Raw genomic sequence first — 26,079 nt, 5'->3', positions numbered from 1 at the left:
CAGATTGTTAAATTGCATATGAAGGTTACTGGTTTAGGGTTGTTTAGCCTAGTGTAAGGGCACACCGCTAATGATGTAAACATTAACAAAGCAAACAATCTTATAAATGGTCATATTTTGCAGTCCTAATCTTCAGAATGATAGTGTTGCAGAATCCCAATTAGGATATAGAGATGAAACCCACTTTCCTGTTGCTTAAAAGCCTGAAAATGACCCTGTGTAGACCAATGTAGTAAGTAGTAGAAAGATAAATAGAAGCTAGTTTACATACCCCCGCAGAAATAAGTTCACCATATGTGTCAGTGTTAGTTAGAAATAATTACCTTCGAGAACAGTTCATATGTTTTATTGATGCAGAATAAGTAAGTGCTTGAGTTCCTTGAGCCAAACATTCAGATTTTATTTCCAGCGAGACTATAAACATTTCACTGTAGTTGGCATTAATGCTGGTGAAGGTGAGGAGTTCTGAGCGCAAAGATTGTGCCTCATTTTCCCCAGATGGGAGCTGTGATGGAGAGTATTTTTTATTGGTCGAGTCCGCAGTCCACCCACAAGGTGTTCTCTTCTCACAGCCAGAAAACAAGCTTTTTGTTCTCCATCAACTCTTACCAAAATGTGAGGCATTGTTCCTGATTTCTATTTCCCAGACCAAATTAACAGCAAAACTGCTAATGTTCAATCTTTGACCTGGCAACAATTTTATCTCTAGAAGCTAGCAATCACAACTGCAGCACTTAAAATGTGTTGTCTAATATTTTCTATAAACCCTAGAGATTTAAAGTGACTCAGTAATTAAGAGTGAGACTGCTTTAGTTCAATTCTGTTTGTGTCATATAATAGGATCATGTCGAAACGTGTGTGTGTCTGTGTGAGTCATACTCGTCCACCACTTCATCTCTCGCTATATCCCTGAGTCATGTCTGGTTGCTTAGGTAAAAGTCTCTGTAGTCTTCTAAAGGAGGATTTTAGGATGAATCCACACACTTGAGAGCAGAATCGCCACACAGACTCATAAGGATTTGGATCAGATATCTGACCACTTAAAAGACTTATTGTGATCCCCGGGTTCTCACCAGGTGTGCTGTTCAGTGGAGGCTGACAATGTCTTGAAGACTGTTTTGTTTGAGTTGGTCTTCAGAACACCTGTTTTCAGAACACCCTTTTTCTGACCATCTATAACTCCTCCTTTGCCTGTCCATGCTCCCCTTTCCTCCGCATCGCCAGTTCAATGTCAGCCCTTAATTGTGTTTTGATGTTCCCCCAGACCTGTTCCATTCTCGCCAGCCCAAACAGAACAGACATTTGTCAGTTCACATGCATCACGCGGTTCCCCTCTCTCTTTTTATTTTCCCCTCTCCATCTTTCTCTCTCTCTGTGTCTCTCTCTCTCTCCCTCACCCCCTCTCCATCTCCTTCCATCCCCTCCACTTTCCCTCCTGTCGTCTTAAGCTTGAGTGGGCGTGTGATGGTGCAGTAACATCAATACAGTATGAGACCAGGGCTCACCTCCCCCCTACTCCCTATCCTTGCCAGGGCCTTCAGAGACAGAGAGGGTGTGTGCCAGTGTGTGTGTGTGTGTGTGTGTGTGTGTTTGGTTGTGTGTAGACTTGTCACATGGAATCACTGTTATTTATAAGATCCGCTCGTCCAGTGTTCCATCCCCAGACCTGCTCCTCTCCCCTGCCTGCCTTCCACACACTCGACCCGGGGAGTAAATATTTGCGTCCGGCAGGCATGTTGCTGAGAGGTTCTCCTCACCTCACCACTGTGTCACCATCGCATAAAAGATTCAGAGGGAGGACAGAGAGGATGGAGGGAAGAGAGAGAGGATAGCGAAGGATAGCACAAGGAGGAGACGAAAGGAGGGATGTAGGGACAGAAAGATGGGGTGGGAAAGCGTTATAGGGAAGTAAGGATTATGATAGAAAAAACAGCAGAGGGTGGTATAGAGGAGGAGTCAGAGGGAGGGAGGGAGGGAGGATAATGGATAATGAAGCAGAGAGGGGGAGAGATGCAGGGAGGAATAGAAGGCAGGAGAGTCAGCGAGGGCAAAACAACGTTGTTGTGTCGTTGAGGAGAGAGAGATGAAAGAAGAGAGGTGGGCGAATGAGTGAGTGTGCAACACAGCGTAGTGGGAGGGGGGGGAGAGAGATTGGCTAAAAGAAAGAGGTGAATGAACAGAATCGAGCTGCAACAGAAACAGTTGGATGGACAGACAGACATACAAACAGAACAAAAGACAGACCAATAGATGACAGACAGACAGACAGACGGACAAGTGATGTAATCACAAAATAACTACAATAATAGGATGTCCTCGGTTGTCTATTAAACCAATTGGATTAAAGACAGTGATTTTCTAAAGCTCTTTACAGTTCCACTCAGTGACAGTTCTACCTGTCAAATCCAATAAACTCTGCCTAGAACAGGGGATTAGACTATGGAATCAGTGGGTGCCTAGCTGTGCAATGTCTGAATTTGTTAATATGGTTCACATCAGGACTGATACAAATCCATGAACACTGAGCACACCCTCACCTCTGTCTGACCACAGGAAATTGTTTAGCTTGTGATAATCTCGAATCTGCAATCCCCAAATAAGTCTATTTTGAAACCATCTCTGTAAATTGCATTGAAAGACGTTTACTGTTGACCGAAATGAATGATAAGCATCCCTAACACATTGACAAGCGTAGAAGAAGAATACATGAATACATGAAGATACATGGAAAACACAATAGGAAGTATTGTGAACTGTGATGAAAGGCAGTGTTCCCCAGGCTCTCTCTCTCAATCTCTCTCTACGTATGTCTCCCAATCCTCCTTCTCTCAGATGGGTCTAGGGTAGACTGGTGTGTGGGATATTAACATATTTAGCTACTCTTTTAGAGGCTCTGTCTACTCTTAGGGGCGGACCCACACACTGACACACTATCTTTTATCAAAACCAAACAGCCAGTTTGCAGTGTTGCATAGTACTAGAAAAACATCAGAGTCCACACTATGGTCCCCATAGGTCTGCAATTGTTTTGGAAATAGCAGTCAGCAGGCTATGTGGTGGCTGTCAACCAAATGTGTTTCAAATCGCTCCCTTTCTGACATAGCACCCTGCCACACTTTGCATGGAACAAAATCACACATGTCCTCTCCTTACTTTAATTGCATGTCTCTACACCTCCCACCTCCGCCACCACCGCCATGAGGAGGACAGTGTGAAAATGTATAAACTGAAAATATACACAGCCTACTATTGTATGGCTGATGATGTGCCGTCATCAAGCATCATTTCTCATCCACACCCATATGATTGATCCAAGTGTATATAATCCCAGGATATTTGATTTATCCCCACAACTTGTACATGCACTGTAACTCTTACAGTGGTATTGGTAGTATACTGTCGTCAAAAACAACATTTTGGTTGAACTACCAAATTGCTTCAGCCCAGCCCTGCACACATATTTACTCAACACATTTTTATTTTGATATGATAAACATGTTGAGATGGCAGGATATTCATAACACTGTTGTCACAACCCCACCCCCCTGAGCTTGTTTTCCTTACACACCTGCTCCTGATCATCGTTATCACTCTACTTAACCTGTGGCCTGACATCCAGTCCCTGCCGGATCGTTAGACGTACCAGTACGATGCGCTTTAGTGCCTGGATTTGTAGTATAGCTCTAGTCATCCTGTTCGCTTTGCAAATTGTTTCTTTATTTTTGTGACTGGACTCCTGCTCCTCTGTTTCAGCCTCTGCACCCTGGAACCCGTTCACTCCCGCCTAACCACCCTCACCACCGACCTGCACGTTTGTTACCACCATCACCTGTACCCACCTGTCACCAATAAATACCTTTTTCTTTCACCACCTTCCAGTCCTGGTCTGCATTTGGGTCCCATAACTAGGAATTGTGACAACTGTTCTATCTGAACCTACCCCCTGCTGTTCTCCAGAGCTCCTGAGGTGCTTCCTCCCGCAGGTTAGAGCCACTCCCTCAGAGGAAAGAAACTCTTTCCTGTTGAGGGATCTGGAGGCCTGGACTTGGCTGCAAGACACAGTAATGGCCCGGCTCTAAAAAAGATGAATGAGTAACACCGAGTTTGATTTGATTCTAGTTCTGGATTATTGTCACAAAGTGTGTGTGTGTGTATTTGAGAAGAAAGTTGTCAAGTGGCTTTAAACAACATGCATTCCTAACAGAAACACTTACCCATTCTGCACTTGCCGGGAATTATATGACATGAATGTTCAATTAGATGGCTGGTTCCTCTCTAGCAACCTCCGCTTTACCCCTCCCATCCACTCAACTGCCCCTCAGCACAAATCAATAGTCATCCCCCCTCTTGATTATACAAAAATCCTCTCCAATCCTCTTTGCAATTCCAATGTTACCGCGCCAACGGGCCACAAAGCAGGGATTTGTCTCTCATCCAGGCCTGCATGACAAGTGATGAATGCTGTAGAAAACAATGGGGACAATCTTTCCCACTATGGCACTACTAAGTACTGTCCATGCTGAGTAAATTAAATATGTTGGAGGATGCAGATCATTGGTCTGAGAAATAAAAATCCATGTTTTATGTATAGCACCTATACTATATTTGTACATATACTGTATATGTATATAAAGAAATACAGAGAGATGTGTAATATGAATATTAGGGTTAATAATGTTATTTTCTGTCTGCATGAGGTAAATGGTTTTGAATTGATCCTTGTGTGGCTGGATCAATGGCTGCACGCCTGGAGTCTCTCAAGCAGCAGGGGAGAGGGGGGAGGGGGGAAGGGGCGAGTGAGGGGAGGGAAACCTGTAGTGAGACAGATAGAGGGAGGGAGGCAGAGAGAGAGAGATGCAGAGGAAAAGAACCAGAAAGAGGTAGAGACAGGCGGTTAGCCATGCACTGATAATGTAAGAGAAATGTAGGTTGAGAGAAGAACAGTCAGTGAGACATGCAGAGAGCCAGAGATTTAAGGAAAGAGAGACTGGCATAGAGACTGGGAGGGGAAAACAGGTGGAGCACAAACATTTTGTGTTTAGACTATCATTTTTCAAGTGATTTCACAAATATCCCTTTCTAGATTATATTCAGTTGCATTACGTAATACTGTAGGTTTGCCTCTGAGGCATAAAAAAGAACTAAGAATCCGAAAGGACAATGAGCGATTTGAGGATTTCAAAACAATCCAGGTCATATCAGGTACCTTCCTTGTTATCCACAATTAGCCATTTTTTCTGCCCTAAACCCTGCATACCTAAAGACTGCTAATCAACATAGAAAATGCACTTTAAAAAGGATTCCTGGCTGCAGTGTTTACCTGCCGAGGAAGCTGTGATGAGTTATTGTTGTGTAATTGTACCATACACCACAGCCTATTATGCAGAATCAGCTTCAGGAAATGGTTGCAGCCATAAAGAATCTTGTCTAGGAAATCATAATTAGGGACCTGAATTGGTCCCATGTGACTAACTGCAGTTTTATTATTAACAACATTAGAATAACTAGGTTGGTTTTCAAGGGAAAAGACTCAAGTTCAAGTTTGGCTCTAGGCAACAGTGGTACACAGCTTTGTTGAATATCTGATGTTAGTCGTCTTTAAAGTTTTTCACTATGATGTTCTGTTTATTAGGCCTTGCTGTTCTGAGCAAATGGTGAGTTGAAATGGTTTGTAATACTGATTGACACAGGCGACTTAGTGTATGTTCAAGACATGTAAGACAACACTTCAGAAAGTTGAATGAGAGTTACAAGAGAAGGACAGCCAGTCTTAAAATTTAAGATTAGTTATGCAGGCACAAGAAGAGATATGAAGAGAAGAGAAGAAAGGTGTTTTACAGACATGAAAACAGTGAACAGAACAAAGGATACTGAAAATGACAAGAGGGTTAAAAAAAAAGATGAACAAGTGAGAGAGTGAAATGGAAAGTGTGATAAAGTGTGCGTTGTTTCTTGGGTGATAGGGCCACCTGGATAGTTAGAGCCCCTTTAGAAACCACTTGATCCAGCCTTCTGGCCCCCTGGGTGTGTGTTCCATTGGGGGGGGGGGGGGGAGGAATGGGGGGGGGGGTGGATGTGAGGGTAGGATGGGCAGGTTCCAATCTGTCAGGCTGCAGATTGGAAGACTAACCCTGGCATAGCTCACAGAGAAACTGAAAGGCTCACAGCATAAGCACTGGCACAATGTGCAGTATGGGGGGTGGGAAGTCTGGCCCCCCGTCTAGTGAGAGATTTGTTTAATTTAACCCTTGTGCCACAAAGATCTTTGCTTGATCCTTCGGTTTAATCAATTGAGAGTCGTCAGTCTGCCTCACAATGTGCCAGAAGAAAAATTCCCTGAAGAATTCCCTGTTTTCAACAAAGATTCCCATGACTATCTTAGCCCTCCATATCCATCCCATCCCATTCCAAAGACCTACATTTCATCTTGATTGAACCGGACCGCCTTTCTGATAGGCTGATCCTTAAAAGAAAGCATAGGTGGTCAATGTCACACATTAAATCAGACCATTGGAAATCAGTACTGTTAGTTTGCTTAGAGTCTCTGGTGTAGTGCAATCATTACCTACCTTACTCACCACATGTGTGCAGGCAGGGTCAGGGGGGTCCACTAGTTCTCTTTAGAGTATCAAATTGGTCATGGCCTCAAAGAGCACAAGCTGCACATCAAAAATAAGTGTGAAATAATGATATGTGTCGTTCCATATCGTCTATAAGTTACTTCACATCATCTAAAAATATCCAGTATAATGGGCTCCGTACAGCCAAGTGAGTTATAGTGCATTTTACTGCTCATTAGAATTTCAGTCTGACATGAAACGTCTGTGAAGGGAATTCCCCAGGACTTCCCTGCCCACAAAGAGATCTCTCGATCAATAGGATATCTTTTCTACCTGTGAATGAGTCTTGAGCCAGTACACAGACTGGTCTGTCAGTCTCTCTCTCACTTGCTCAATCTAAATGATGAGCTTAAAACCCAAATCAATGCAAAGTTAGACCTTCCTCAAGCAAGCAGCCTGTTTGTGTTGGGACTATTGAAGGTAGGTTAGCTAGGGTCAGGCTTGACCTAGTTTGTATCAAATAATCTAATTGTATCGATGAACAATGAAAAGGAACCAAATTAACCACCCTGGGGACAGTGGTAGCCGGCAGGGGGTAATGAAGTCAATTGTGTTCTTGTCGCTGTCCGTGGTGCTGAAAATACGAGTTTGGGCGCTCATGCGTTTAACCACACTTTCAGAGACCAAATCGAACTAAGCCTATACCCTACAGATAGCGTGACTTATTGTTATGAGCTCACAATATATCAGAACTATGACTTTTGAATTCGACCAGTTGGCAATATGACCATATTAAAACTTGTACGCAGTGCCCATCAGGTCAGACAACAACTGATATATTTTCCGATGCCTCGAGCTTCTTGAGGGTCAGATGCCCATCTCGGAACTCCAGCCCAGCTGTGGAACCACGATATTTGAGCTGGCTCATCCCCGCTATCGCCGTAGATTAAAGTTCACAGACCATTAGCTATGGCGGGTAGGGGCGCGTGGATCACCGATGGAGGGAAAATGTGTCTTTTGTGTCAGGAATGCTTTGTCCCACCGCGGAAGCTTATCCCCGCGACGAGCGCACAATTACTTTCTAACGATTTCACGCCGGTTCATTACCGGAGCGGGCGCCTGCCGCAGAGACATATAAAAGGTAATCTGACATAATTACACACATGTGCACACTAGCACACACACGCAGGCTACACACTCAACACGTTCGTAGTCATCAAAGTCTCAATTCTCCCTGACTAATGGGTTTGGAAAAGCTTACCTGCATGTAAAAACAATACGTACAGTGTACCACACTGTGTACTTGGCACCTGTCGTACCAAGTGTTGTCATCAAAACCGAAAATATTTTTAATTTGGTGACTATTTAGCTCTACTAAGTGTACAAAATGCACAACAGTAAATGTGTATGTAACTCTTCATCATCTATACGAAAGACACAAATCAAAACCCTACATGGGGGTCTCTACACAAAGGTTAAACCCAACTACAAAAACTTTGCAGTCGCACTGTCGGTGGGCCTAATGGTGTGTATCATTCTTTAAGGGACATTATGAAGTTACGTCTCCTCGTTGAATGCTAGGAATGCCACGATTGGAATACGAGCCAATGTAGCGCATAAAACAAGCCTCATTACGGATCCACCGCATCTGTTCACAACAAAATACAAAATAAGCACATTTCTTATCATCACACAGACGTTTTGCCATATGTTCTATTTCCACCATTGTGTCATCCGCATGCACGGCCCGGGCACATCAATTTTTGGACAAAATCTGTGATAGGACGTAGATTATCATGTAGCCTACTGTAGGCGTCATAAGTGTATGCGATACCTAGCCTACGATGGCCTAATAGCTGGAGACTCAGCATCCATGGGCTATTGTAAATACACCCAATACATCCATTCCTCCTGCACCTGATTTGTAGACTTTCCACGTGGTTGTAAAGACTAGGTGCTCTAGACTCATCCCTTTCCTAGACAGCTTAATCCAATGCACAGAATGAAAGAGACAGCCTACTGTTGTTTTCTCTTTTTAACTTCCCATAGACGCCCCAACCAATCAATATGGTGCAAACAGCGGATACGGCATGGGTAATGTTAGAAAATGACCTCTGGAGACATTTGTTTTTATACTACAAGGTCTTTAAGATAATGGATTTCCTGCTGAAGAAGTCCGGGTGATCTATCTAGTAGTACATTACATTTACTGTACATTTACTGCTTTGTGTAACCTTCAGTTCTGATATGACCTCTTTGATCACTTTAAGATTTTAACAGCGTAAGCAGACATAGTGAAACAAGTGTCCTTTGTTTATTCAAGAAAAACATGGCAGTCATGATAGAACGTGATTAAAGAGAAGAATTGATGCAAAATTGGATGGCCCGTCCGTCCTTGGTTATTCTGTCTGCTACTGGTCTACTGTCTATGCTTCCAGTGGCGCACCGCGAAGTACACGATATCCATCTAGCAACGCAATAGCTTTCACTTGTGCACTGCTCATCCTCAACTCCGCTTACGACATTATTTCAGCATCGGACCACAATGTGTACATTGTGAGATGCAGTCAATCTATAAATTAGCAACTTTTTTTCGTTATTTCTGAGACAAGTTATTTCAGTGATAACTGTCCATTTCAAAATAAATCTTGAGTTCATAAAGGAAACGCTTCGTAGAGTGAAAAGGGGAATATGCGTCAAGGAGAGCAGTGGGGTATTCTCCAAGACAAATCCTAGTAGGGTCTACGAGCTGTAAAACAGCGTTTGTTGATCAAGGAATGTCAAATCGATGAGTAATACTTTTTACAGTTTGGGTATTGCGTAAAGTCGTAGTTGCGCGCAATGGCTTGGCATCCTCAAAGTCTCTCTTCTTGTGCGCGTGGCGGGAAACAGGGCGGCTGATTGAGCTCGAGCGGTTTGTTTGCGCCTTGGAACTAGGAAAATATTACTCCATATCCCTGCGGAATCATTCGGTGGAATTTGATTCACTTGACAGACCATAGTTGTCTGGGTATTTACAGTGCTTCAGAGATGTATTCCAGTGGAAAACATTGCCTGTTTTTTCTTTTGCTCAGAAGTATTCTGTCGGACCCCAGTCACACAAACCAGGGTGAGTACTGAAATAACAAAACAAATAGTTCGATGTATTTCCCAGCAAATACAATTACAGTAGCCTACATAGCCAACGAAGCTTAATGGTAGCCTACATGTTCTCTTGAAGCACAGCAAAGTTGAAAAACAAGGCTTTTTGATGCAATTTGCGTTTAAACATGACACTAGTATTGTCGCGTCCCAAAATAATCGTATTATATAAAGGTAGTAATCGTATTATATAGTTGAATTGTGAAAGTGACTTATGAAGAGCAGCTCACGGAGGACTACTGTTGTTTAGTCCGATTCAGTTGTATCTGGCGTTATATCAGTATAGGCTATGTATCATTTTATTTTCTCGAACACATTGTCACAATGCCTTCTGACATCATGTTCAGTGTTTTAGTTATACAGTGCATCTGGGAGTTTTGTACACGTATTGTGTATTTCTGTAGATAAATTGAGTGAATGTACTAGCTCAATTTGCCTCTTTTCTGAGTTTCTCTGTCATTCTCACACACACACGCACTCTTTCCCACAACATTATGACTTCCAAGTGTACACTACAGTCTTGTTTTGCCACTATCAGGGACATACTCATGAACTCTTTTCCCTAGACTTCAGATGAGGTGGCTTCAGATGAAAGGCTTACTCATCGTCTTTGATTTAAAGTGGTGCCAGTAAGCAGTCTTGAGCACTGCTGAATGTGACCAGATTGGCTCCTTCACTAAAACTCCCACACTTGCTGGTCTGCCTGAAGATGTCTGGAAGTCTGGGACAGAGCCAGATTCCAACTCTATTAGAGTGTGTCGAACATTTCCATATACTCTCTCCTTTTTCTTGTCTAGATTGTGCCACATTTGGGCCCCAACCATTACCAAGTAATTTAGCAGAGGATTAAAATCTTAAAACATTCTCAGGAGACCGGTACGTTGGTGCCGGTTTGCAGTTTTACTGCCTCCGATCAGCCCTTCCTCCAGAAACTCTTATTAACCATCCGGGTCACAGACAAGTTCCTGTGGCCGCTATGGTGGACATTATTTATTTAACACCAACCTGCACTTGAATTCCTTTAATGTCTATTTGACTCTGTACTTCTTCATTGTACCCTTGCCCTTCAATACTGTGTGGATATTGTTACGAGATAAATGGCAGAACCCGTATGAGTATGAGTAATTAACTGTTGAATCATCTTTTTTAGTCTGGTCTTGACATTTTTCTCTGGTCCTGTTTTAAGCTGCTCTCCTTCAGTCTTGTGTGCGTAGCTTCTGTCTTACACCTAAGTCCTCACATGGTCCACTCTGTCCTGAACGGTGTACTCTGGAAGCAGAAAGTGTATGACTCATTGGATTCATCAGGCAGGTGTAGCCTATGCTCATTTCTGGGAACCCTTACAGTTTATTCATATTAGTTTAGAAAGAGAGAGAGAAAGAGAGAGATTTAGAAAAACTGAACATCTTACTGAAACTACCTCTATTGTGAAACGAAAGTACCCATGTGTGTGGCTGTGTGTATTTCCACGGTAACATTCATTGCATTTACACAATTCTTTTTTTTTTTACTAATATACAGTATTTTTACAATACAGGATTCAATTATAGTAACCGAAAGATCAGCACCTTATATACATTACAGTTATATATATTAATGGTTATTTTCACCTATACACTGTATCCCCCAGCCAACAGAACAGGTGCTCAAACCCTCTTAGAATCACTGGAAAGGAGCTTCAAACAGAACCTCTGTGATCTGGAGACGCCAGGGTGGATTTGCAGACATTACAGACAGGCCAGGCATCTGGGAGGCTGTTTCTCTCCTCGATGCCTTCCCAGCCAATCACTTTGGCCTATTTAAGGCAGCCGCGCAGAGACTTCACAGGCAGACAGAGACGAGAGCTGCCACCTCTGATGCCTCTGTGCTGATGTCTCTCTTTTCCCACAGTCTTATTTGCATGGTTGGTTTAGTATGTGACGAGCCTTAGGATTTGTCAAGAAACTGTGGCAATGGGGTCTTGGACTGAGGAAATTCCCCAGTGTTTGTTGGTGATCAACATAATCGATGAGGGCCAGGGCCTTTTTCTCCTACACTTTCTACATACTCATTCAGAGAGGCGTTTGACTCTGTAGCGTACATGTTTTGCAAGGCAAGGCCTTTTCTTGACGAATTAACACTCAACGTTCTCTTGACCGTATTTTCTGACACATCGGAAGTTCCCTTTCAACATAGTCAGGAAAAGTGGCATGGTTAGAAGATAGTCCTCCATTACATGCTCCCAGACAAAGTGGGGGTCTAGACAGTGATAATAAGATTTAGCCCATCAAGTGCTCGTCTCCATTTCAGTTTTCTGTCTTGATCTGTGTGTGTGTGTATTTGCTTTTGTGTGTTTGTGTTTATGTTGAGCGCCTCTGACTGGAAATGTGTGTAAAATGTGTTTATCTGTTACAGTGTGTGGGTTAGGGTAGTCCATTATTTCCTGACTCCCATGGTAGTTGAATTGAATTGTGTCTGGATGAGTACTGAGACCAAGTTCTCTACACTCTGTGATTATGTGGCACAGTACTGTTTCTCCTTTACACACATCATGTACTCTCTCTCTCTCTGTCTCTCTCTCTCTCTCTCTCTCTCTCTCTCTCTCTCTCGCTCGTTCTTTTGCATGCAGTGGAACTCCATTATAATTCTAACCTACATTGCTGGTGAAGCTATAGCCAGAGTAAACATTGAAACTGCTCTTCGAGCCTCAGAGAATATCTTTATTCTTGAACCATTAGGCAAGACCGTACAGGCTCACTGGAGCCTTTTGTGGTGGAAAGTGGTGTCCTCTGTGAAGTTGCAGGTCTCTCATGTTTTATGTGGACAGCAGGATAGGGACATGCTTTATTGATAGAGACTGCAATTAACTGGCTCTGTAGAGACAAAGGAAAGTGCACATTCATCATACCAAACTGGCTTAGGGGGCTTACCAAGGGTCTAATAATGGTTGTCTTTATTTACGGACTGTGACTGGGGTAAAGGCGGCCAGAGCATATTTATGCACGTCCACACACATTGCATTGCCATTGTTGTGGGGGGTCACAATTCAATCCCATTCAAAACATTTTTTTTCCCCTAACCTTAACCCTTATCTTAAACGCTCGATGCATTTCTAACCTTAACACTAATTCTAAGCCCTAAACCACCCTGTTTTACTTTACATGAGGGGACTTCTGTTCCACACACACACACACACACACACACAAAAGCTTGCAAACACATGCATCAAATCTCCCCTCAAAGGCATAAGCCACTCAGGTGATGGTGGACATTCCCATAAGAATGGTGATACTTTGTAAAAAAGAATAATATTAATAACAGAGTGCCAATTCCAGGAGTACTTTTGTAAAATGTGCATATATCTTAAGTAACATATAAGTAATATAGGATTAGAGTGTCTGGTGTTTTTATGTGACATTCCATTCCTGTTCATTAATATACTTGTCACTCCGGATCAAGGTTTGTTACTGAGATCAATTCTAGGTCTAATGCTTGTCTCTCTTCCACGGATAGATGTTTGGATGTTCTTATAACAGACCTTATTCACTGGTAAATGTACACAAGTGTCCTTGAACTGTCTCGTCAGTGTTGACAAGTTGATAACTATTGTTTGCTCTTTTTCCTTTGCCTTTCTTCTCTCCGTCTGCCTTTCTTAATACCTTACCTCCCTCTCTCTTCCTCTCCCTCCCCTTCGCCTCTCTTTTTGTCCCTCCCTCCCTCCCTCCCTCCCTCCCTCCCTCCCTCCCTCCCTCCCTCCCTCCCTCCCTCCCTCCCTCCCTCCCTCCCTCCCTCCCTCCCTCCCTCCCTCCCTCCCTCCCTCCCTCCCTCCCTCTTTCCTTTTCTGCCCTTTTTTCTTTCCCATGTCCTATCTCTTGCCAACCTCTTGCCATACACCCCCTTTCCTTCTATCTATCTGTCTTTCTCTTCATTCTCCCCCTCCCCCTCCCACTCTCTCTCTCTGCAGTTGTTCTGTTGGACACCACGGCAGTCCTAGGGGAGCTGGACTGGAGGACCTACCCAGTAAATGGGGTAAGATAAGCCACCAATTTATCACTGGTTCTCTTCTTGCCTCTAAGAAGACACATGGCAAGTCTCTGACATTGTTAAAGCCATATTTGAATTAAAACAGTTAATTCAATGATCAATCAGTGTTTTTAATCACTCCCTTCAAATTGTGATGTTGTTGAATGTTTAAAGAGCAGAGACTGAGAAAGTTACATTTGTACACACTGTGGGTCCAGCATCACCTCAGATTGTACTCTTCCCAGTCTGGACTGTGTCTAGTCCTGACATCACTAGCAGTCAAATGGCTCCACAGCAAGAATGATCAAAGGACATTCCCTAAAACAAAATTTGGAAGCAACAAGTGTCCTTACGCTGCATAACCAGCTTGGATGTGATTTTATACAAATATCAGAGGGGTATTTGTTTTTCATTTGTTTAGTTTTTTTAATTTTCTGGTGCAAAATATCAGGATATACCAAAATTGGGGTTCAATGTGAGTAGTCAGGATGCAAGACTAAGGCCTTGTATTATGGGAATTAAGTTGTCACTGTGAGTCAATATGAAAAAGATGTGTTGCCAGCCAAAATACCAATATTGAGATACCTGCCTCCGTTCTATTCTCCTAACCCTAACCCCTGGGGTGGCCTGCGCAGATTGCTGTTAGGAACACTGAACGGCTTTCATTAGCAGAGAAGAAAACATAACGCTACATGCCACCCACCTCCAGATCCAATCAATAATTCATTTCAGAACGCTTTTTTCTCATGCCTTTGCTCTCTCCCCATCTTCCTGACAACTCAATGTCATGTTGATCAGAACCTCCCAACCCAGCTGGCGTTTGTGTGTTTGTTTGTTTTTGTGTGAGTTTGGTGTGAATATGGGCATTTGTGTGTGTGTATGTGTGTGTAGAGCTTACTGAGCCTGCACACAAACCACATGCTGTGTGTGGGGCCCTGCAGATGTCAAGCGGGCGCTAACTAGAGATACAATTATTATTAGACAAGACAAATTTAAGATATTTTACTATAGGATTTGTTCATTTTGGAACATAATTAGTATAACAAAGACAGACCAAAAACACACACACACACTGTTGCCTGCCATTGGACATCAATCAAAAGTAATTCCTCAAATTCAAAACGGGGTCCTCCTCCTTTCTACACCCCCCCACCTCCTATCTCTCCTCAGCCTCCTCCTTTCGCCCCTTCTCTTCTTCCCCCCTCACTCCTTCTGTTAATATCTCCACTTTAGCCGTCTGTTCCAGTGATGAACATGATGGATGTTCGTGTCTGTGCCTGGATCGATCTTTATGATGTGTTGTATGTGGAAGGAGGGAGTGAATCCATCACTGTGACTGAGAGGGCCTGTTCACAGTCATAATAAGACTCTAATAATACCCTTGAACCTCACTCTCCCATGCTTCTTCGGTTAGCCTGCAGAACTTAAGCCTAGCCCTAGGCAGAGATTCCGAAATCCGATGTCCACATAGCTCTCAGACGCCGCTGTCAGCCCCACGTTGAGAAAAACATCCTATCCTATTAATTCAGCATATCTAAAGAGACAAAAACATGTTACTTCATCAGTGTTTCGATCTTTGGCTTTCATGACAGAAACTGCTGAAAACAACCCTCTCACTAAGAACACTGTCTGCCTCTGATGTGACTCCTGAAAAAGGACGTTTTACTGAAGTTTGGCCTTGGTAGTCTTTCATCAACCACTTCAATTAGACTGTTTGAGATGCCGTCGTCCTGTATTAAAGCATTCCAATTAGCAACAGGACCAGTATGGCCGTGCATTTCCATTCAGTGGCAGCTCTGAGAAAATGTGCTTTTTTGCCTTTCTCTAACTTTCTCAAACCCTATACCCAGGGCAAGACTGTCAATTCCTTGGACTTAGCTGTTTCCGGTTGTCAATGTGTCACTGCATTTCAGTAGACTCTCGATGTTATCTTTTATCCTGAGATGTAAAAACTAAGGGATGATGAAAAGGTAATATAGGACTAAAAGAGGATATGTGACAAAGATGACCTGAGGGCAGAGAGATAGCGCCAGGAAAGCAGTGACCGTGCTCAAGGAGATCTGCCTGTTGTAATTGGGATTTTGTGATTAAAAGTGTTATTCAAACACCTGGAGAAATATTGGGAGGGACTGGGATCAGATAAGACACGTGGAATGAGAATCGTGAGGCGGTTTTGTTTTCTAAGAGGCGAGATGCAGGAGATTACGCTGTGTTACCGGAGGATCCATCTTGCTGATGCAGATCTAGAATGACTAGTACACTCTTGATTTGGGCGTCAATCGAGCGCCAAACCCACTGGTTGTGCCCTTAAGCAAAGTACTTAAAGCTGGACTGTTACCATTGTGTGTGAGTGAAAATGATTTATTAATATTTTTTGCACGATGAACCAATAAAGTCTTGTTCATCTGTTACCTTGTAAAAGTATTGAACACAATAGTCTGCGGTGGACATGACTGCTAATCTACCTTAGCTCTACTTTAATACCCCCTTAAAATGACACAGCACTGGTAGAAGCAAGAATGTATATTAAATGAGACATTAAATAACAATGATTGATTAATAATTTCACCCCTCTTGTCTCACCCCTCAGGTCTCATGAAGCTAATTTAGATTGCTTAATTAATATTACCGTAACACTATTGGCTTACTCAAGGTTAATGTGTATTTAATAATTAATATATAAAACACTCAACCTTAACAGTGTTTTAATTTCCTTGAAGCTAACTTAGCCTTTCTTCCCAGCGAGTAAGAAGGTCAACTTTTTTTACTCTGGGATCATTACAGGTTGGACAGTTAGCACTGTGTGTGTCTCTGTCTATCTGTGTGTGTGTCTGTGTGTGTGTGTGTGTGTGTCTGTCTGTCTGTCTGACTGTCTGTAAGAAGTGATGAGGCCAGAGGGCTCTTACTCTGGCAGCATTAAACAGACGAGGGGCTACCTGCCTGCCTGGTTGACAGTAACAGACGGAAGACAAGATGTGTCAGACATTGGGGCAGAGTGAGAAGACACTTGGGTACACACACACACACAGACACACACACACACACACACTTGCATGCATAGACTGCTCCCAAATGGCCCAGACCTCTTATCTATTGAGTGACAATGAAATTTATCAAGAACAAGACGTGGCCTGCTCGTGGAGCAGACAGAGAGGCAGTGCTTCCAGGAGATTGATCTCCACGTTGTCTCCCTCTCATGCTCCTCTTCCTGTGGGCTCCGCTCTTCTGTCTGAGTCCCGTCGCCAGCTCAATACCATGTGTGATGTGTTTCGCACTCACTGAGTTGGGAGTCATCCATCACCCATTTTTATCAGGTGCTCGTCTGAGTTGCACCATGTTATCCCAGGGCAGTTCCTCAGCAGGTATATGATACCTCTGTTTCCTCTGAGGTAGGATTACATAGAAGGCTCCCTATAACCCTCCATTTGCTCTTCTCCCATTCAGTTTTGTGCGGGATGACATGTTGCCCCCACCTCCCCTCACCTGCCCTCCCTTGTCAGTTTATCCAAACCACTAGAAACACTAATAACAACCTCGTCCAACGTCTCCCTGATGGATATCTAAACATTTCAACGTGACCGCTTCACCCACCTTACTTCCATTCAAACAATGACAGTATTTGAAGAGTTTGAACAGATTGTCAAAGCCGAGGCAAGGAATCCAGGAACCCCCTATATTTGTATTTTCGTTTTCATTTTTGTCGAACGAGGGGTTGATTCTTCAACTCTAAAAGTGACCGGGACTTACACTACAAGTCTCGATTCAACTCCACACGTAGAGAGGCTCTGTCAATATGTGTCATGGTCTTTTGAACAGTGGTAACTCCTCTGTTCAGCTCACCCTCAGAGGTGAACAGACAGAGAACACCGGTTGAGCCCTGGCTGATGTAAGAGTTGTGTAATCGACAGTAAGAGAAACTCTGCCTATCTCAGGTCTGCCTGGCTAGAGACAGCGTGTATATATGTGAGACGTCACACTCTCAAGCTGTGCGAGGAACCCACTGATACCTCCCCTCTCACGGTTTAGGCAGTTTAGATTAATTGATATTCAATATGAATTAATATTGTGAAACAGTTTATTACTTGGTCTGTAAATTGATCCGTTTTTTTCCGGCCTCTCCTCACACAAACTCATTCTCAATTCTCCTTCTTCCCCCTGTCTGTCGTTCCTACCTTCCTGCGTCTGTAGTGGGATGCCATCACAGAGATGGATGAGCAGAACCGCCCCATCCATACCTTCCAAGTTTGTCATGTGATGGAGCCCAACCAGAACAATTGGCTCCGGTCAGGCTGGATCCAGCGCCAAGCAGCCCAGAAGGTGTGTGCCCTCCCTTGTCCAAACACATCCATATTCCTGCCTTTCATTTTCCCTTTTTAATGCATATAGCTAGCTTGTTCGAGGGTGCAGCTGTGACATAGCAAGCACCACGCGAGCCACATAGGATGTTTGTTATTATGTATTTGATCACATACACTGACAGGGTCCTTGAGCGTTTTTGAAACACACACTTTGCTTTTTGCCATCTTTGAGGTGTGTGTGATTGGTTTTGGTTCTGTGCAGGTGTACGTGGAGATGCGTTTCACGCTGCGAGACTGTAACTCTATCCCCTGGGTGCCTGGGACCTGCAAGGAGACTTTTAACCTCTTCTACCTGCAGACCGACGAACCACACGCCTCTGGAACTCGGTTTCGTCCAGTTGAATACGCCAAGGTTTGTTTGGTTGATGTGCTCTATAGATTATGCTTCATTGATTGATTGATTTCTGCTAGAGCCAGATCTTACAGAGTGAAAAAAGACTAACACGATTCTTGTCCTAGGGGTTTTCAACAAGGCAGGGTTTGTAACAGAAAGTCTGCTTAAAACGAAGTGATTAAGCCCACTAATCATGTCTTCTTATAATGTAATGGTTGTGATTGACACAGAATGAAAACAGTATTGTTGATGCGATTCTCATCAAAGGTGGACACCATTGCAGCAGATGAGAGTTTTACACAGACAGACCTGGGGGACCGGGTGCTGCGCCTCAACACTGAGGTCCGCGAGGTCGGTCCCGTGACCCGGAAGGGCTTCTACCTGGCCTTCCAGGATGTGGGTGCCTGCATCGCCCTGGTGTCCGTCCGAGTCTTCTACAAGCGTTGCCCTTCCACGCTACGCAACCTGGCCGCGTTCCCCGACACCGTGCCCCAGCTGGACTCCTCCTCGCTGGTGGAGGTCCGCGGGGCGTGCGTGGAAAATGCAGAGGAGCGAGACACGCCTAAGCTTTACTGCGGCGCCGACGGAGATTGGCTGGTGCCCCTCGGGAGTTGTGTCTGCAGCATAGGGCACGAGGAGATGGATGGATACTGTAAAGGTGAGGAGAGATGAATGCGGTCGATTGTGGTGACTGTATGTAGCCTGGGTATGTTAGATGAATGAATGAATGAATGGATGTGTTTCAGTTGTGGTATGTTTTGGTCTTGTTTACCGACTTGTTTACTTGTTTTTTTCTGTTCACTGTAGCCAGGTCGGGCCTCTTTTGCTTGCCTTGCGCCAGCCGGTTCTTTATTTCTGAGTTTCAAATATGTTGTGAAGTCTTAACTGTAAGGATTCTAACCATGGCATTAGGTTTTTTGCTCATTTTTTGTTAGCAGATGCAGTGTGTCTCGTACAGAAATACATTTTGTTAGTCACAGAACACATCATTGGAATTCCTGAACTACGGTACTGTAATCATAAATGTTGAATAGTTAACCTTAAAATTCATCAAAATGCCCATATTGGGATTTTTCTGATGACTCCTAATGTATGACAAAGTGTATACTGTACTACCATGTGCCTATCATTAACCAACCATACTTCTTTACAAGTATAAACAAAGGAAACAGCCTTCAAAAATGGCAAATCTCAAAGTCCTAACACTTGGCACTGGTTCTATACAGTGTTGCTTACACAGCAACTGCGGGCATCTCAGCCTGTTCTACAGTAACTACGCTGTTAGTGTAGGAGAAGGTGTTCTCTCAGCAGGAGAGCCCCTGCTCTGCTGCAGCCACAGTGAATCTGTAAGTAGCTGCTCGAGCCTTCTGACTGAGGGAGGGAGCAGAGGAGGAGGCATTGCATCAGATACTGTAGACAGACAGGTCTCAAGGGCCCCGCCGTCAACTGCAGAGTTTGAGATCTCAATCCCCATCCTCTTGCTTTTGCTCTACTCCTCCCTGCCTCTCTCCCATCCTCAATATCCATTCCCTGCCTCCTCTCTCCTCGGTCATGCAGCTCAATCCCTCTCCTCCTTCTTCCTTCCATCCTTTTCCCTTTTTTCTCCTTCTCCTCACCCTTGCCTTTTCCATGGCCTCTTTGGTTCCCCCTTCCTCCTCCTTTCTCTCCTGTCTCGTTCCTCCCCTTCCTCCTCACCCCTCTATTCAGAGATCTTGGACTTCAGTGCACTTACAGTAAAAGATGCAGCCTCCCCTGACTGGTGACTCATGTTGACTTGGTGACTCATAACCACTACTATGCATTGAGAGCGCCTGGAACATTCTCTCAGGGGTCCTTGTCACAAATTTGAAGAATAGAAATGTCAAGAAAATGTCGACCTAAAAACATTTTAAACACCTCTTCAGCAACAAAACGTAATTTCAGGAATCCTAGCCTTTCTATGTGTTTCTGTGTATCCTTTCTGTGGGCTATATTTTTTTTTCATTTCTGTACTACAAATACAATCTCAGTGGTGTCCCGAGCATGCCCAGCAGAAGGCCCAACTGTAGCTTTCAGAATACAAGAACAGGTAGTCACTGGAGTGCATTGCTGAATTATTCTGGGGGCGATCAATCTTCCTTTACTTGAATCCTTTTTGTTTGATTATATGCACAACTGGTCCTTCCTCTGGGGTATTTGTATGTTTGGTCTGAGCTTTTAAACCAGAGCTCTTTAAGCGACAGTTCTATAGCTCTTAAAGTCTCACAAACATCCCCAGGCAAAACGCACACCCATAATACAATTTGTAAAGAAACTTTGCTTGGCCGATCAGCCAAACTGCTTTCAAACACGAAGCGTGGAGGAGAAAAGTTTTATTGGCGACTTCTTTTTTGTTCTAGATTGTATTTGGCCTAATTTTCTCCATTGCGCCGTACAGAGGCTAGCCAGCTAATTGCCTCCATTTGTTAGCTTCACAGCTAATTTAGCAGGCTGTGTCTCTTGCCTAAACCTTCTAACCTCCACTCTCATCCTCACTGCTGAGCAGGTCCTCAGTAATTAAGGCAGGTGCTAAATTGAGCCGCTCTGCATGTTAACAAGCAAAGTTTACCACCGCGATACTTTGTTTACTGTCAGCTAAATATCTTTACAAATGTCCCTGCCGGTCCATTTTGTTGTCTGGATCCCACCAATGGTCGGTAGGAGAGCAGATTTTTGGGGCCATCATCAAAGTAAGATTCATCTTTCACTTGCACATCACGTCTCCCCCCCCCCCCCACACACACACCCTTCTGCCCCACAAACCTAACTCTCTTCCTCACTCTGTCACATAGCCTCTCTCTCTACTCTGCCATTTTCATCCTTGTCGCACAGTGTGCCCAATGTTGCTGTCTTTTATCTAACAGTTCAAATGGTGTATTGCTTTAAACGGCAGGCTGAAATGACTTAATACACTTCCTCCTCCAAGTCATGTCCCAATTGGGATAGATGATCGTCATCACCTTTGGTATTGGTAAGCCGAGCAGTTTAATCCCTGTAACAGATTTGTCTCTCCAAGGTGTTGTAGCTCGAGCAAGGCTGTTATTTGAGTTACAATACAATCAGACTCAGCAGGTGATTCAAAGTCATTTTTCTGCAGAGTCATAAGTAGTGTAAGCTGTGATAGCTGTTCTCCAGGGCTAGGCAAAGGATGTCCCCATGGCTGTGTTGAGGTTTTTGTGTGTGTGTGTGTGCGGGCGTGTGTGTGTGTGTCAAGGTGTGTGTCTGCGCATGAGTGTGTCTGTATTTCGCTTGAAGAGTTGATGTCTAAATTTAAACTCAGTGATGCCGCAGTAACTCCAGTGTGTTGCAGAGTGCGACACATCTCTCCTCAGTCTGAGGAGAGCACACTAGTCTACTGAACATCTCTCCTCCGTCTGAGGAGAGCACACTAGTCTACTGAACATCTTCAACCAAAACTCAGCTTCAAGTGCATCTTATGAATATTCATATATGATGATATGATTACAAGTCACCAAGCTCTGCCGCTCGTCTTGCTAGTTTGAAATGAGATAGAAACAAGCTCCCTGCTGGGGGTGGTGGTGGTGGTGGTGGTGGGGGGAAACACAATTACCATCTACTGATATGTGAACAATCACTGGTGAGCACAAATTCTCCAGTGTGGATATGAAACTGTGCAAATCAAGGAAGGGATGAACTTTCCATATTGTGTGTAGATGTTGGTTTACTTTACCCACTAGGATTGAACAAGAACATCTGTGACATTGCACAAGCAGCCATTCTCAGTTGATCTACTCTCAACAACATCTATAGCCATCGCATCTTTCCCCCGGAACGGGGAAACTTCCCCCCTGGAACTCATTGCGTTTCCACCACAAGGATGAGGATCTAATTTGAGTTCCGGAGAGCAACAAACAGGATTTAATGAGGAGCTTGCTCCTCAAAAATGAAGAGGATCTTGCTCTTGGTTATAATGCAGCAGCCCTGAGATGGGTGTTTATAGACAGGATTCTCATGATGTCTGAAACATGCCATACGAAGGAGACACCACATCTCCAATAGCTCTGACTCCACTCTGAGATGGTGTGATCTCATCTCAAACTGTACCTTACTGCTTCATGATGGAATACACCAATTCATTCATTCAGTCATCTCTGCCAGATGCCTCCTTCTCTGGATGTAGCTTTCGGCCTACAGCGATGAAGGAGTTTACGTCCAAGTCTCTGTGGAAAAAGGTGAAGGCCATTTTGCTGTTGAGATGTACAGTACAGTTTGCAAGTGGTTGCAGCAAGTTTTGCCCCGTGAACTTGCGATGACTTCTGCTTTCTCCTCGTTTTCATTTTCGAGAGCGGCTTCAAAGGCTACCATGATCAAAGCTGTCTGAGGCAGCAGGGAGAGGGGGTGAAAAAAGAAGAAGCGAGCTCCCAAATGTACGCGCATCGCGCTGCAAACACGTCCAACTCCACCATCCCCCAAACAAAGGAAACATCTTCTCTCATCTAATCCAGTTTTTTTCTCACCACCAATAACATTCCACCAGACTATTTTGACATCTCAATCCACATCCTTCTTTCTTTTTTTTTTCTTCCTACAAATCTCTTGGCATCAGCCGTGAAGATATAATAGACTGGTTATATCATGACCTAGATAAAGTATCACAAGCGTAACACAATTTGTTTCATGGCTTTTTGTCATGGTGCTTCTTCAGAAAGGGGGAGACGGGATGCGGAGGAGGGATAAGATAATCACTTTTTTGTATCATCATCTTGTGTGCCTGTTATTCAATGAAGGGATGTCTCAATCAAAGTAGGCAGATGAAAGCGGTGCCAAGATACCACGAACCATGAACAATGTGCTTGTTTTCAATTACACCAAAGCTTTGATACTCTATCTACACTGTTTTTTCTTGTCAAAATATCCCTAGTTACTAAAAGGATATGTTACAGAGAAAATACCTGGATGTCAGGACTACAGGGGGGATGTTTTGTGAGACATGAACCTCTTAACAAGTGGTAACCTGTGTCAACTAGCTCTGTCTGACCCAATGCAATTGAGATGTTTCACTGTAAAAACTGTACTAGAGGTTGGTTGGATATTATAAAACAGGTCTGGCCTTAATTTTATTTTCTGTGCTTTTTTATGGTCTGGCTTTCATGAGACATGCTTCTTTGTAATGTTAGACATGAAAGACATAGTCAAATTTAATTGACTCCTGAGGGCCTCACATTTGCCATGTATGAGTGTGTTTGTTTCCTTTTGCTATGCTCTTCAACTCCAATCACATTGTTTGTGCAGATTAACTTGCGTTATTAAAACATGTGGGATGATAAAAAGAACAATGATGTCACTGCATTCCCTTGCACAGGAAGAGGAGAAGGATGTTGATAGAAGTGTCACAAGTTTAGACAGGCTGAAAACATGACCAGAATGTGAGATGCTGTCACTTACGGCCCACTTCGGGCAATATTAATTCTGCCCTCATTATAATCACACATCACACAATAATTACCACGTACTTAACTCACCATTGTACTGTATGACGGTTTTGCTTTTTGCCAAAAGTGAACCAATTATGTGTTGTTATCTTGTATGAAAGAACCCCTAACTTGTTCATAAGCAAACAGACAGGATTGAGCCTCTGTTCTCGTAGATGCCAGCCTGTATCTGACGCTTGGCCGGAGCATCGCTTATTCTCTCTGAACCGACCATCTGCATATCAAAGCAAGGAGACCAGGGTAAACATTATATCTGCCCTTCCATCTGCTCCTGCCTACAGTCTACAGTTAAACCCTGATGAACCTGCTTTTCTCAGCTCTGTTTACGAATGATTGGTTGCTTATCAACCTGGCAGCACGTCTGTCTGTCATGAATTGGTTAAGGAGGGGATGGATAGTGCAACACCAGGGCTACGTTTCTAGTTGTGGTGGGAAGTTTAAAGGTTTAAGTAAGAGAAAGGCCAACTGTTCGTTGTAAGCAAATTTTGTTATATGGGCTATCATAGACCCTCTACAAAGAAAACTTCTGTTGGCTTTATCAGTCAGGGCATAGGCTGGAATGAAGAAAGGGTAGCATCTGTTGGGCTTACTAGGCTCTTTGTTAAGTCCAGAGAGAGGGATATAAAGAAGGTTTGTAATAAAAATGCTTATCATCTTCAAAGGAGACACGAGGCTTTCGCACTCTGCCAGGAGCACCATGCAGGTGAATTGAGAGATGCTATCAGATGGTTTTGTGTGAAGGCCATGAACAAAATGGAAAGGCAGAGTCCAAATTTCAGTGACTCACACTCTTATCTCCCCTTCTTTCTCTCCATATCTCTCTTTTACTCTTGTTCCTTCTCTATTTTATCATTTATGTATTTATTTGACTTCTGTCTGTCTCACATACTGTTACGTATCCATGGTGGTATGTTCTAGTTGGCTCGTCCCCCAACAAATGTATGTGTACAATGTATACCCATGGGCAACTCTCACCTATACATCTGTTTCCCGGATGTGAGCCGTAGCAAAAATAATACTAAATTGAAACACTGTGTCAATGTGACAGAAGCAAACATGGGTAATTCCATTATTGGAAGGTCAACTTGCGACCACTGTGGTTCTCCCTGAGTCTCCAAAATTCACTGCTCTCTAAACCACCCAATCATTTGCCCCTATGGAGTCTTTTGGTAGTTTTGTTTGTAAGTCTGTTTTCAATGTCTTCCTGCAAAACAATTTTCCTCTGAGGACAAATAAAGTTGACGTTGAAACAAAGTTGACAGACAGCATCATACTGTAGTAGGCCACTTGAATGTACTGTCTCTTTTTTTCCTTCTACCTTACATTTTAAAATGAGACTTGGATCTTTGTGTCGATATAGTGTGCTGGTAGCTATATAATCACATTTCTATCCCACCCATCCATCACCCATTCCCCATCCCCTTACTGACTAAAGGGAGACCAAAATATGTTGGATTATGACGCTGTACAGGAGGAAAGGGCTCTTTTACAGAAACGTTCACTTCTCTCTTACATCCGTAAACTAATTAATTGCAGAATATATAAACATTTTTGGAAAAGGTTTTTGCTCAAGAGCCTGTAGCTGGGAGAAACAGTGGAGTTCCAAGGAAAGTTAAATGACTTGTGAACTCTTGCATGGCAACAGAGGATTAAGCTACTATGGAGGATCAATTTCACAGCATGTACAGTATATGAATGTGAGTGTTATGTCATCTTGGTAACCTCAAGATTATCTTGGGCCCATTGAAGGCCATTTGATGTAGAACATTTTCACTGTCACTAAGATTAGCCTGTTTACTGGACAGAGGGTGAGAACAGCTAAAAGACTCCTGGAAAGGTTCCGTTAATTTTCCATGGGGTTTTAAAATCTTTTAAAAGTGTCATTTTTTGGCATGCACTGCATGCACTGTACACACTTCTATCACATAAGCTGTTATTTCCCACACTCATATACAGACAATTTTTTGAATCTTAGCATCTTATCAAAACATGATATCATGTTTTTGTGCTATACCTACTTCTTTTGAAACAAGCATTGAAACACTTGATTGGGGCCATTTGTTTTAATAAAAAAAGAATACTTATACTTAAAAATAAGATTTCAACATTTGCCTTTAGACATTCAAAGTGTCTCTCTTGAAATTAATATTAACTGCACATACTATACTGCATGATACAGTCTGACCCCTAGGAATGGTAGTTATCTGACTTTT

At 43.3% G+C, this 26,079-nt stretch overlaps 1 protein-coding gene across 1 annotated transcript in view; it reads left to right on the top strand.

Annotated features, from left to right (window-relative positions):
- Positions 1-9,398: 9,398 nt before the first annotated feature.
- The window catches only part of LOC146260823 (ephrin type-A receptor 6-like), a 33,856-nt gene continuing 17,175 nt past the window's right edge, over positions 9,399-26,079 (top strand). Inside the window, exons 1-5 of the mRNA XM_084667404.1 lie at positions 9,399-9,669; positions 13,645-13,709; positions 17,892-18,020; positions 18,264-18,413; positions 18,663-19,053. Coding sequence (XP_084523530.1) covers positions 9,591-9,669; positions 13,645-13,709; positions 17,892-18,020; positions 18,264-18,413; positions 18,663-19,053 — 814 coding nt within the window. The 5' untranslated portion in view covers positions 9,399-9,590. The remainder of the gene's footprint in view (positions 9,670-13,644; positions 13,710-17,891; positions 18,021-18,263; positions 18,414-18,662; positions 19,054-26,079) is intronic.

This window comes from Hypomesus nipponensis, chromosome 12 (assembly GCF_054491055.1).
Source record: "Hypomesus nipponensis isolate SF chromosome 12, ASM5449105v1, whole genome shotgun sequence".
In the NCBI taxonomy this organism is placed as follows: domain Eukaryota; kingdom Metazoa; phylum Chordata; class Actinopteri; order Osmeriformes; family Osmeridae; genus Hypomesus; species Hypomesus nipponensis.
The sequence above is the reverse complement of the archived record's forward strand: the minus strand, read 5'-3'. Positions and strand labels throughout refer to the sequence as shown.